Genomic DNA, 14,233 nt, shown 5'->3' on the forward strand with positions numbered 1-14,233 from the left:
ACTCATTGGTTCCGCTCGGAAAGTACTGATGTAATCATCCAGACTTTAAATCCTAAATATCAAACGTGTTTGATTATTATTGGGGCAGCCTGATGATTCTGCGGGCAGTTCGGAATTTTTAAGAATGGCTCCGTTAACCCCTCACACTACCAGATAATCTGAGCCAAACACCGGTACCGACCAAGTTTCCAGACCAGATTTGTTCTACAAATCCCCCCATTTGGCCCAGAAATTCCTCTAGTCTCTCTCTGCTCAATGGCCTACAGATCCCGAGACTCCCATCTCTTCACACACCTTTTTTCTCTGTACATTGTAACCAGCCCGCTCTCAAGATGCAATCAGCCATACCACCCCCACTTCCTCCCACTTTCCCTTTCTGAAGCACACTCATACACAAGACATGAGTGGGAGAGCAGCTAACCCTGTAAAAGCGTTGTGTGCGTCACTGCTGAGGATGATAATGGATACTCCTCGGTCACTCGCTCACTCACTCCCTAGTTACGTGACGCCTTCAAAGATGTTACTCATATAGTGAATTCCGCTGATACTGATGCAAAAAGCTAATAATAACAGTGCAGGGAGGAGCGGCTTCACTTCTGTCTCCTCCATCCGTCCTGTCCTCTTTCAGCCTAAACCAAACACCAAGTGTCACCTGTCAGTCTGCTGGCAGCGGGATCTCCGTCTGCTGCAGCATAAATAATGAAGAGATGTGTCCGTAGCCTCGGCTGACTTTGTTTCTGTCTGTCCTTTGCCTTTTTGTCTGGCGGGTTGACCCAGAGAATAGAATTAGTGAAATGGGACACGAAGGGACTGATGGATAATGAATCTACTGTAAGCACTGGTTTGATCACGTTATCCACGCACATCTCGTCTCATTAATCTCTCTGCCTGTGTTCTCTCCTTAGGACACCGTGTCAGTCCACCGGCCCGGCTTCTACGCCGACAGGTTCTTCAAGTTCATGAGCAGCACGGTTTTCAAGAAGAGCTCCTGTGAGTTCATTTTACTTGGAGACGCTGCCTTACATAGTCAGGCAGAGCTTTGTGGGACGAGCCACGGGTGCAAACTTTAGATGCCAGGCTCTTTGTCTCCGTTTTACTGCCGAGCTTTGACAGGACCGCCAGAGACAGAAGCTAACTGCCTTATTAGGTGCTGCTTCATGTCATGTGAGAGAACTACATCAGTTTGATCCTTTTCTTTTTCATCGCTTCACAAGGATTTTCACACATGGAGAGAATTCACTGCAATGGGGCTTTAAAAAGACAATGTGATTCCCTCATTATCCCAGAATGAGCTCCGAACAAATTTGTGCTAGAGAGGCAGACGTTGGAAACAACTTTTGATTAGTTTGTCATAAGTTAAAAGTTGACCTTTCAGTGTGACAGCCCAACACAGTTTATCTCACCAGTTTCCCCAAGTTAATGTGTTTAACTGTGTTTTGTCCCTCAAGCTCTGAAGTCATCTCCATCTAAGAGGGGTCGTGTGTCGTTGGTGGTGCCGAAGTGCGGCGGTCCTGGCGCAGCCTGGTCAGCCAGCCAGCTGCCCTCTGAGAGGGATGAGAACATCTATGACCTGAGAGGAGCTCGCAGCTTCCCGACGCTGGAGGATGATGGTAAATAACACAGCGTTGCAATGCAGGGCCATAACTAAGATAACCAAGCACAGATAATAGGAATCAGCGGCCACTCACAGATCCAGAATTAACCATCTGCGGTCACCATGAGGCGTCGGTGTTTACAGGACTTAGCTTTTGGTCGTTTACAGGTCACTACATCTCAGAGTGAAATATAATTCAGGTGACATTCAGAAAAAGTACAGCGTCTGTCCAAATGACATGAAGATGTTTTAGTTGTCTTCTGTAAACAGCAGCACTGCTGATGTTTCCAAATAAGAAAGGAAAGTAAAATTAACAAACACCAACTTTATTAAAAGATACATTTTAAAATTGGGTCTTTTGACTATTTCAACGTTTCCTCCAGGGCGACCAGATCTTCTTCCATGTACTCCTCCATCATTTGAAGAAGCCACCACAGCGTCTATCGCCACCACTCTGTCCTCTACCACCTCTCTGTCCATCCCTGAGAGATCCCCATCTGACACGGCAGAGCACCCCCGCTACAGGTAAACACACACACATACACACATACACACACACACACACACTTTCGTCAGTGTTTTTCTATTTTGTGTTGACAGATCTTGTTTCCACAACAACATTTCTTTTTTGGGGGCTGTAAAATCCTAAAAGTCAGAACTCAAATATAGAATAATCATATTGTTGCATCAGTAGTTACTAATGTGTATGTTTTAATATGCTGCCTGTTTGCTAGCTGCTGCAGTCCTCACATGATGCCTGTATTGACAATGTGTTCTCTGTCTCCAGGCGGCACACCCAGTCTCTCAGCCATGATGGGAGGTGAGTCAGGAGCATGAATGCTACTTTCTCTTCATGAACCATTTTCAGCAGGATTAACTCAGCTATTTTTATTATGTGTTGAGGTTTGGTAGCTTTATGTTTTCACAGCATTACACATTTCAGGGTGTGGTGGGAGGTTAGAGGGGAAATGGGGGGGTCAGTCAGCCTGCTGGTCGGTGTGTTTATGAGTAGACCCATTCTTCCTGTTGCTGTGATGGGGCTGTGTGTGTGTGTGTGTCATTTCCTCTGTGCAAGTTTTTCTAATATGCAATATGTGTTTGTTTGTGTTCAGGACCCAGGAGGAGCTGCGTGTGCGTGAGGAGGATCAGCAGACCATCATAGTGGAGGTGGAGTTGAAGAGACGTGACAGTGAGCCCACCATCTCTGTTCCACAGCTTTCACCTGAAACCAGGTACAAAACAACAACACAACAACGACAAAACGCCTACAGAAGTAAGGCATTTTCCCAATGATGTAATAATCCCACACTGCATGGTCCAATGTGCCATGTAATCATTAATACATACTGTACATAAACATGACATGAGAGAGATGAATGCACTTACAGTAATATGGATCTGTTTCAACCCAAATATCAATGACACAATTGCACAACTGTACTGTTCACTCATATTTCAAACCATGAGCTCATTGGGTCAGTCACTCCTTCACGGTCAGTGGACCAGCAATGGGCAGTTCCACCTGATGACATCATCCGCATAGTAGCTTCACAAAGAGAATTAGCACAGCACATGTAAAGTGTTTTATGGTTTTATGAAATTTCCATTCAGAACCATGTGACTGGCCTTTGAAAGGCCTCTTGAGCAGTTAACCCTCAAACACTGCAACTTTCCTTTTCACCATAAACAATGGCACGAAGAGTCCGCTCTGTCATTCGCTCCCTGTAGACATGTGACCCTGATAGAGAATAGATGAGCTGTAAAGCTGCAGTGAGTCCTCCATGACCCAAATCATCAATATCTCTCAGTTTGATGTGAGTAATATAAATAACCTACTGCCTATTCTCTCACCTGGGATCAACCAGCTGTTAGGTCAGCACACCACACCTGTCACACACACACAAACACACACACACACACACACACACACTCACTAGATGAACACTAACCCACTTGCTCATTGGGCTCAAGGGTCTCCTGTTATAGACAGATAAATGCTGCAGGCACTTTGTGGAGCAGACATCTACTGTACAGTAATTACACTATGAGAGAATACACATGCATGATGATGTGAGTGAGTGCATGTGTGCGTGTGTGTGTCTGTGTGTCTGTGTGTGTGTGTGTGTGTGTGTTATTGGGTGACACTATGAGACAGACAAGGTGCTGGAGGACCCCTGACATGGGGGGACCAGCCATTAGAAGTAGGGCAGTGGGGCAGGGAGCCTGCGCCTGAGGCTGCTCCCATAAATGACCTGGATGGATGACCTCACACTGGCTGTTTTTAATTTTAGCTTTAAATTACAGTGAAAAATGTGTCAGAAAAAGAAAAACAGCAGGAGAGAAATTACAAAAAAAAACCCACACACAAATTCATGAGTAAGCCACATGAGATCTTTTCTGAACAGAACCAAACAGCTGATGCAGTGCAGTGGCTTACACTTAACCTGGACTTGGGTCCATGAAGATGAAGGGTGTGGTTGCTGAGGGAAACCAGCTGAATAGATTGGGTCTGATGCTGGCTAGACACATGGCCTCAGGGTCTGGAAGGAGCTGGGAGGAGGGAGGTGGGCGGTGAGATGGCAACAGACCAAATAAACCATCTGAACCATCTGACTTGGAGAAAAGAGGGAGATGAAGTCTAGTATACAGAGACAAATATATATGTAGAGTTCTATAAAGATTCATGTAACGGAAAGGAGAGATGGAGTGAAAGAGACTTTCTTCATGCCAACTATCATCCTGCCCCCCTGACTAATTCAGCCAATCAGTTCCTTCTTTAAGATGTCAACTCAGCCTTTTTTGCCTCAGCGGCCAGCAGACAGAGTTTTTCCTCTGGTGGAGTTATGCTAAACACAGAAGCGCCAAAATACTTTCTAACAGTCGATGATCTGGCCAGGAACAATACTGGAGTGTCGCAGCTCACAGCCAGCTGGCAAATCTTTGGGCTTAAGCAGCTAAACAACACAGACACACACATGCACGCACACGCACACAGCTGTTGAATTTTAGTCAGAGCCACTTAACTCTAATAGCTTGGTCCTGTTTCTCTGGCCTCTGAAAATGACTTTCGGCTCATGACCCTATCAATGGCTCTTAATGTCTGCTACGGCTGTGTGTATAACCAGGTTGGGTTTTGTTGTTGCTAAAGGACATTATGAAAAGAAAAGAGATGATATGTTTTTATGACCTGTACTTTCTGATGATATCTTAATCTCTAATGTCAATCATGAATAAACATCCGTACATCTGTTTAGGAATAATAAAAGTGCTCCCTTATTACCACAGAACTTGCCTGAGAATCTTTATCAGTTGTGTCCGTTTTGTCCGAGGGTCAGGCCTTTAAATAATCCCACATCCGGTTTTCCACAGCGCTCAGGAAATAGTCGGCGCCGAGGCTCCTGATGCAGCTGCCGCAGCACCTTCCGCCTGTTTGTCAGCATCTGAGGCAGCCTCCAGCTCATCTTCCCCTGCTGCTCCCTCCTCCCCCGGGGCAGTCGACGAAGCCGCATCCAGCCCCAAGTTGGTGGTGGTGGAGGCGGACCGGGCCAGCCAGGTGTCCGGCTCAGGCTGCACCAGCCAGGCTTCAGTCGACGATGAAGATGATGTGCCAATCACAGATATCTACTTTGTGAGTTAAAACCCCTTCCACGCACACTAACACGCGTGTGCTCACACATGTAACCCACGTTTAAATACTTTTAGATGCTTTTTGTAATTGTTCCTGAAAAGGCGAAAGTTTGCTCATCTCAGTCTAGGACTAGCCCGTCACTTCTCATCTTTTTGACATTCATATTTTTATTTGGCCATCAAATCCACCCAGGGTCAGGGGTCAATGTGTTAATGGTTGTACAGTCACTGGAATGAGCTGTGTGATGCTATCCTACAGAGGCGTTGACACAAGGACCACAAAAAGCAGGTGGAGACTCAGGCTGGTATGAGAATAAGAGCATGTGCAGTTATTGTTTGTGTGTGGTGTGTTAAAGGAGAAGTTGGACATTTTGGGAAATATGCTGAAAATGTGCTTCTTGTGTTAAGGACATTTATACCTACTTCTAGTCTTTATACAGTAGTTTCTCTCCGACATGCACTGAAGTCCGGACATCTTCCTGAACTTTTACCGAGGTGTTGTATGTGAGAAGGCAAATGTTCGCAAAATTTGCTCCGGACATTTTTCGGAACTTCTCCTGCGAGCACCCTGGTACAAATTCCGAGTGAGCCCATGTGAGAATACAGAAGGACAATCTCAGGAAGATTCATGGCGAGTGAGTGGGCACTCTACCCAAGCACACACTCGCTCGCCTTTTCCTGGTGGTGTGAATGCGTCTGACTCAGGCAATCTCCTTCTGTGTTCCTCACGTGTGAACGGCAAACTACGGAAAATGTCCAGACTTTTCCTGCCATTATTTGGATTTCATGTCTGAAAACAGCTTATTCTAAGGTCAACTATGCAAACCATCTGCTAGCTGTAGCCTCATATTTACAGCAGCGACACGAGAGCGGTACCAGTCTTCTCATCAAACTCTTATTTTTTCAAAAAAAAGCAAATAAGCATATTTGCCTAACTGTCAAGCTCTTCCTTTAAACTCAGTGCGTTGCAGTGTGAACTCTGGTTTGGAGTGTTTGCAGAGTGATACAAGCATGTGCACCGTCACTTTGCTGTTCCTGTCTAATATGATCTTCTTCAAAGCGTCAGACACACTCACATCTTGTTTGAACAACAACTTGAGCTTTTGCAGTTTGCGCGTGTTCTGTCTTCAGGAGCACCCTGCTGAAGGTAACTGGCTCCCACGAGATAGTGTTGTTGTAGCGTTGCTATAAATGAATGTATGAGTGTCAGGTGTAGCACGGAGAGCAGAGCCGCTGATCGCAGTGTTGCATATAGGAATGTTCCCACCTGGCCACACTGCCTCTGGGTGTCCCCTATCAGGAATCAATCACCCGTGAATGTGGCATGAGGAAAGGCCAACAGGTTAGTCAGCGAGCCCCCTCAGTTATTTAACAGCCCTCTCAGCTGACTGGCTCTGACTGATGCCCAGCGTGCTCTCTCACTGTGCACAGCAGCAGGAGGGGGTCTGTTGGGCTGCATGAGGCCAAGTAACACTGCACGTCCTGATATGTAACTACACGGACACACGCAGGCAGGCAGCGTGGTCACAAGTGACCTCGAGGGAGTGACCACGTGTGCCATTGATGGGTACATCAAAACTTTCAGCGTGTCTGCCACATTCCTCAGCTCATCATGTAGCAGCTCAGTCAGCCAACTCGTCATTTGATCATCCTGTCATTGTCATCACTCCTCCTCCGTGACATCCCGCACACATCAGGTTTCTGCGTGATCGCTCAACCTTTTTTTTCCCTTAATAAAAGCCTGAGGTTGTTGGTTCACACCACTCACAGAGAAGAGCAAAGCCGCTGTGCAGACGCTATGCCAGTATTAATGCTCCTCTCTCACTGAAATAGTTTCACACCTTTCAGCTACCAGAAGCAATTTCTTAACTTGTTGTAATCTTTATTATTGTGTATTGTGAAGGAAGGGAAACATTTTCTCAAACAAAAGTCCTTTGCTCATTTAATTGCAGCTTGTACGTTGAAATCTATTCAAGTTGTAGTGAAGAGAAAATCACAAAGAGAAAATTGCACCATTTTTGCAAAAACTCATTAAAGGCTGAGTTCCAATTGAATAATACGTCTCAAGTGGACTTACTTACTACTGTAAATAAAATCTAATGTCCTTTGTTTTATATTGGGTTTCATTACGCCACTCGATTTTATTTTGCCTCTGTTTAGTATATAAACATCCAGGTAGGTTTCAAGAAGTGTGTGTGTGTGTGTGTGTGTGTGTGTGGGTGTCTGTGTGTGTGTGTGTGTGTGTGTGTGCGTGTGTGTGTCTCTGTGTGTGTGTGTGTGTGTGTGTGTGTGTGTGTGTGTGTGTGTGTGTCACTTCACAGCTTCCTCACTATCAAGTCTCCACATTCACTTTTCATGATTCCTGCTCTCTCCTTCACCTCTACCACATCTGATCGTCTTTTTTTTCTCTTTTGTCCGCTCTCCTTTATCTTCACCTCCATCCTTCTATCCTCCATGCTCTTGTTTCAACCAAAACTCTTCAATAATTTTCGCCCACCCCTGTTCCATCTAGTCCTGAATATTTCCTCTCCACGTCTCGCTCTGTCTCCACCCTTTTCCATTCCCCTCCTGATTTCCGGGCTTCTTCTGAGTCTTGCCATGTCGTCATGAGTCATAATGGAAGTGATGTGATGGCAGCATGTCGTGTGGATGGGGGAGATGAAAACAGAGCGGTTGCCAGACTTGTGAATCTATCTGTCACCACTGATTCATCCAGTGTATCTGCGTTACACACATCGAGAACTATCTTTTTCCATTTTCACCTCAGCATGTTTCCCCTTTGTCCACTGTGTTATTTCACATTTTCCTCACTCCTCTGTCCCTCATTTCTCTTTCTGTTTGTGTCACGTACCATGTCCTCCCTGTTGTTGTCAGTTTCCTGATGGGAGGACCTGGGTGGTCTCTCCTCTCCGACAGAGGAGGAAATGCCAGTCCAGAAGGCCAGTAAGTGAGAAATGAGATAGAAGGGGAAGTGATTGTTGTCATGGTGTTAGGCTAGATTAGTCCTGTGTACTTGTTTGTTGATTGAAATATAAGATTACAGTGTTGAGAGGAAACAATACTTTTTTCTTGAGTGGGCCGCAGAAGGCACACACCTTGTTTGCTTTATCCACCGCTGATGCTTTTGTGATTGTGTTAAAAAAAAAAAAACAACGCTTACACTTCCCGTAGTGCAGACATTGAAGTGTGGGGTGTTGGTAAGAAAAAAGTCTGGAAGCATCTTACTCAACAGTCTTTAACTCTAGTATTGATCTTTTATTGAAATTGGTTTCCTCAGTCATTGACACCAATACAGTAGCTTATCCCTCTTAGGCAATACAGTGTATGTGTCAGTGTGCGTGCGTTTTCAGAGTCTCTATGGCCAGAACGCTTTTGCTTCTTGGAAAGGAAAACAGAAACCTCTTCTCCTTGTGTTTTGCTTAGACTGAGGATGCATTCTGTGTCTCACTGTCCTGGCATCCTGGCTTCCTCCCCCTTCCAACCTTCCAACCTGCTCCTCATCTTCCCCCGTTTGGCTGATGCAGCGACTCGTCACTCGCTCTGTGCACCGCACTGCTTCCCAGGGGCTCGTCCAAATGGGGCCAAACACATGATTCAAACGCACGTCCCATCATATTCACCAGTGCAGCCAGTTATTTGCCAATATGTACATCTACGTTCAAGTCTGCTAGCCGCTGAAAGGATCGACACATCCTTTTAAAGACTTTTTAACAATTGCTCTATGTTAGTTTCACACTTTCCAATGTGTCTCGGCAACATTTCCTCCTTTATGCATCCCTAATTTTTTCATTTCCTGTCTTGTCCTCTCTTCTCCTGTGATCTCCTGTGTCTTTCTCTCCTGCCTGCCCCTGCTGCTTGCCTCTGTGTCCTCTGGCTTTTCCTCTGTCCCTCTGGCTCCCTCTGCTGTGGTGGGTGTGTAAAAACAGCCTCCAGAGGACAGGACCTGGGTGTACTCTCCGCTACACTATGGCTCAGAGTCTAAGGCCCTGCCAGATGGGGATTGGGAAAGAGAGACAGTAAGTGAGAAGCATCAGACTAATGTAAACAGTACAGGGGAAATCCCTTAGACGAGGAATGTAATCAGTCCTGAGCTTTGTTTTGGTGGTGATTGTTCATCCGCGGTAATAAGGATGGAAAGGATGAGTTGTAACTTTATCCGGAGACGGAAGCTTCTGCAGTAAATGTAGACAAAAGTCTCTCAGGTCCCAAAGTCTATTATTATTCCAAGAGTAGGCTTGGTCTGTGTCCAGAAACCCTCGTCCACATGACAGCATTCATCCCTCATTGATATGTGGGTGGAAGTGGTCACTGGCTGCCTGCATGTCCATTTAGTCCACGGCCAACCATCCCGTGTCCCTCCAACTGCAAGCTGCTCAGACTTTACCATGTTACCGCATCAGCCTGTGTGAAGCCATTACACTCATGCAACGCCGCACGATGTTCACAGTTAGACTGTGTAACCCGACAGAGGAGACACAATTTACACAACATCATGTTCATCACACAGAGAGTTTCTCTTTTTTAATCTGATGTTATATTGATGGTAACTTGTGCCTTTAGACTTTACTTTGAGTTTTGTTAGAACACTAATCAAATGTTCTCGCCCCAGACAGGATAATCTGCCCTGTGAGCTACTTCGGACAAATTAGATATTTAAAGTCATTAAAACGTGGGTCGAAATGGAAATGACATCACTTTGCTCTTATTATTTTTACTTTTCATGAGGATGACCTTGGCAGGCTTCTTGTCAGTGTAGCAGCATTTACCCATACTGCACCTTGTGCCTTTGTCATAGAGGGTTTCATCAACCACCAGCTGTTTTTCCAACACATTTTGTTTTTCATCTTCTTCTCACACCTGACAAGTTGCACTAGGTTTTTATTTCACATGAAAGATGTAAAATAAGAAAAAAAAGAAAATCACTTTTGAAAATAGTTTCATCTTTTTCCAGTTTGAAGTGAATCCACACTGCCGAAATGCAGCTGTTAATGTCTTGAAACATGAGCCTCTCTGCAGTTGTACATGAACATTTCCATCCCAGTAAGTTAAAATACATGATGTGTTGACAGTTGGATTGGAATTATGTAGCAAACGCAGATTTTAATTGTATGTTTTTCTCATTTAAATTTAAATATTATATGTTGGCTCAGAGCATTGTTATTTTACAGCCTTATTTGATCCAAGATGTTCCACTAAATCGATATAAGATGTGGAATTAATGCGAGGAGACTCAAAGTTTCCAGTCAGTCAGACTGCTGCAGCCCACGAACTGCAGGCTGTGTCAAATCCTTCACTCTACTATTATTTAATGTGTGATACATGAAAACTGTTAATCTAAACTTTTCCCATTTACAGGTGCACAGGGGTGTTTGCATGGTTTAAGAGATTTCTCAATTCCTTACGTATTCTATTTCCACTTCCTTTTATGAATTCACTTTGATCAGCTGGCTAGTGTTTTTAGTGTTTTCTTTGTCATCACCAAGTGATGCATGAGAGGATACACACTTTACACTCTGTGCGCACGCGGACTAATTCATTCACTGTGTGTCTCCAACAGTAAACCCTGTTCTCTGGCAGAGAGGAGCGAACGTCTCGGTGGAGAGGATTCATTGGTCCTAAGTCCAGACCTCAGCGGTAGCAGCAGGATCTCTGTCCGTCTCCAGGATTTTCAACATGCATACAGAAAATGAACACACAAAGGGAAACAGTGACTGAAAACCAGAGGGTGGGGGGAAAATCCTGACAGTGATGACACCCCTGCCTTTCACCCGTGACAAATGAAAATTATATCAATTTAATGAATATGTGTGTATGTGTGACATACTGTAGTGCGTATAAGGCTGTAGTCTTATATGTTTGACGTACATGAAAGACACAGGCCTCCGACAGGCTGTAGACAGGCTTCACCACTCACTCTGCACAGCAGCACACAGAGCTGTGAAGTGACCGTAAGTTCATGTGATGGCCTTTACTTTGTTTCTATGAAATCACGTTTTTTAAATTTCCATCCCAGTTTTAGATAGATAAAACTAAAAAAACATGATGATTCTATATGAGCCTCTGCTGCCTCACGAAAAAGAAGACCACTCACAGTTGCTGAATTCATCCGAAATAGATCCAGAATCTGAAAAGGACTGACTTCAACATTTTCAGTGCAAGTAACATAACTTTTAGCTCAGTGATTTGATTTGTCTTTTCCAAAATGCGTATACTTAATTAAAAGTAACATCTTTTCTGTAGACTAGCTTGTGGCTTTTGACGTTCCATCTAAGAACCTTATATTTTCTAACACAGTTGTACATATTTAGTTCTGATGATTCGACCAGGACAGTGTCTTGTCCATCTCAACTGTAGAAGTGCTTCTCTGTTCATTGAGGAGTGAGTGGTCAAGCCTGCGGTGTTGGAGGACTGCGCTTGTGATCGTAGACCTGGAGTTACAATGATAACCACCGTTAGATTGATCAAAAGAGAACGTCGAGTTCATCGTGTGTCATCCTCACATTTCCAGTAGTGAAAATATGCAGTGTAGTTTATAGAGGAAAGATTTGAAATCATCATCATTTCCTTTAGTGCATATACAGTACACAGTGATTAGAGGTTGTTGAATTCATAAGGATTTATGAATCATATCAAATGTTTTTGCAACATTTTTGTTTATTTCTGAACGCTTCTTCAGCTGTTTTTACTTCTGTTAACTTTAATTTATTTTGTCTGTTTGTATTTTATTCTAATCTACACTGTTACTGGTTCTTTTAACTTTATAATTCAGATTTTTTTTGTTTGCATCCAAAGAAGTTCAGTTTTTATTATTTAATCACTGCAGCTTTTAATTAGTTTCCCAGTTGGTTTTTACGTCACGTACGTCGCGTTAGTGCTTACTTCAGTGTTCATACTTTTTTCACTCCAGCTCTGGTGGAAACAGCTGAGGCTTATGACTATAGCCTTCGAAGTTGAAGGAATTAACTACAACATTAAGGCAGCAGACAGTGTCTGTCATTACAGTAATGTTCACTTCATTACGGTGTCTTCCAGTGTTGCCCTGTTTTTGGACAAGACGCACGCAGATCTATGTCTTTATTTAAACTCTAAAATCAGTGAGGGCCAAGCCAACAATTGTAACAGTAGAATTTGACTTTCTGTCTCTTTTTTAGGTGGAAGAATTATCAGTATACGAGTGACATTTGCTGTGTCTGGTGGCCCTCACCTCCTCACAATAACAGATCCATTGACTGGACATTTCAAATGTTTGTAGATGTAGAGCAACAGTTGTCGTATTTGCTGTCAATGTCGTAGCTGTTATCTGTATATTTGAATGAACTCGGTGTGTTGCAGTGATGAATTGTTGAGACACGGCAGTTTGTAAATGGGTTGAATGTTGTTTGCACTTGTCGAGAGGACCTGAAGATGAACTAGTGATAGAGGCCAAATAAACATAACATCACGTTATCACACTTTTTCGGTTGTTTGATGGGAGTTTCGGCTCACACAGCCTGATATTTATACAGCACTAATTTAAGATTATCAAGTGTGTGTGATGGTGAAGTCAATCGCAGTCATTGTAGAGTAAGTGTTTACTGTCGTCTCTCTGTGGCTGACATATTCGGACTCTCAATTACGACTTCAGTTAGAGTTCAACGAACGGATTTGTCCAATCTAACTTCAGAAAGTGTGTTTTCAGTTGCTTGGTATGTTTCTATGTGTTTGTGTATAAATACAATGTCAGACATTGTAAAAAAAAAGAAAAAAGAAATCAGTTCATCCTCATGATGTGCAGTGGCCAGTTGTAATCAGTTTGCTGTTCATCAGACGGAGACCATAGCAGCAATATTTTGTACAGTCTTGCTTTTGAGTTAATTTTATTTGCCTTATTAAGAGATTTTACATGTAGGCCTATTGTTTGTATTTTTTTTTCACGTGCTGTTGTATTTATTTGCTTTCTCATAGTTGTGCTCCTGAGAATATGTACATACAAATTATAAATACATATATAAAGATATACAAATATATTTTCCATTTGAATCGGAGAATATTATTTTTATTTGGTTTTATTTTTGCTGCTGGGCAAGAAATGATTGCAATCTACATAATTTACTGTATCATATTCTTCAGTGTGTTTATTGAGAGGCAGCTGCTGTATATTTATGGTCTAAACCACGGCTGTTTCTTTGTAAGATATCCAAAACAGAAAGATTTGTGGGTTTTACTGTACATGCAAATCAATAGGGATTCTTCCTACTGTTCCGCTGTGTTGTGTATGTGTTTTCAATTCGCGGTGTGCCCTCATCCAATTGGGAGAGTCCTATACAGAGACATAGCATGATTTCAAAACGAATATGCATATCAGAGATGTGTATTTATGTATATCTGTGTATATTCATCTATTTATACGTAAGGATAAATAGATGGCTGTATGTGTGTGTGTGTGTGTTTGGACTCAATCAGACTGAATACAAAATAAAGAAGTTCTATGAATTGTTGTCCATGGAGATGATGTCATGTTATATTTAAGTTTTCCCTTGTAGAAATAATCATAAATCTGATCTGTATTTAAAGGGGGACCGTATAGCATGAATGTAGTTTCAGTTTTGCTCCAATTGCACATTGAGCATGCTATTTATGTCAATAGATTATAACGAAACGAAATGGAAAATATAAGCTCAATGACACACGATGCTGTGTTTCACCATCATTAGTGGACACAGCTACATGGGGTATTATTTCTCTCCGTCCTATTTGCTACCTCCAAATCAATCAAAGTGTGATTCTTGTCTGGAATGTTTTTTATCATTTTTTGTTGTGAAAACTGTTCATCAATGTTTACTGAAAATATATAAATCAGCTGGATGTTGCTCAATCAGCATGACGACACAGGGCGTCAAAGTTTGGAGAACAAAGGGTGCACTGCCTCGCCGTGTTGTCTGCTGTGCATAGTGATTGGCCAGCAGTTCTCGAAGAAAGCAGCTGATTGGTCAATTTACTTGTCAGTGAATGAGATAACTTTTCCAATTGGTC

The 14,233-nt window shown here is 43.1% G+C and overlaps 1 protein-coding gene across 3 annotated transcripts in view; it reads left to right on the forward strand.

Moving 5' to 3' along the window:
- pip5k1ca (phosphatidylinositol-4-phosphate 5-kinase, type I, gamma a) overlaps positions 1-13,693 on the forward strand; it is a 37,624-nt gene extending 23,931 nt beyond the window's left edge. Inside the window, exons 11-18 of one of the 3 annotated variants that reach the window (XM_047336602.1) lie at positions 906-990; positions 1,449-1,610; positions 1,978-2,119; positions 2,382-2,414; positions 2,707-2,826; positions 4,964-5,222; positions 5,481-5,526; positions 10,779-13,693. In XM_047336602.1, coding sequence (XP_047192558.1) covers positions 906-990; positions 1,449-1,610; positions 1,978-2,119; positions 2,382-2,414; positions 2,707-2,826; positions 4,964-5,222; positions 5,481-5,489 — 810 coding nt within the window. In that variant the 3' untranslated portion in view covers positions 5,490-5,526; positions 10,779-13,693. Of the gene's footprint in view, positions 1-905; positions 991-1,448; positions 1,611-1,977; positions 2,120-2,381; positions 2,415-2,706; positions 2,827-4,963; positions 5,223-5,480; positions 5,527-9,147; positions 9,238-10,778 lie in introns of all 3 variants that reach the window. The other 2 variants (XM_035648373.2, XM_047336603.1) reach the window with 2 other exon arrangements.
- The last annotated feature ends 540 nt before the right edge of the window (positions 13,694-14,233 follow it).

Source organism: Scophthalmus maximus, chromosome 13 (assembly GCF_022379125.1).
Source record: "Scophthalmus maximus strain ysfricsl-2021 chromosome 13, ASM2237912v1, whole genome shotgun sequence".
Taxonomy (NCBI): domain Eukaryota; kingdom Metazoa; phylum Chordata; class Actinopteri; order Pleuronectiformes; family Scophthalmidae; genus Scophthalmus; species Scophthalmus maximus.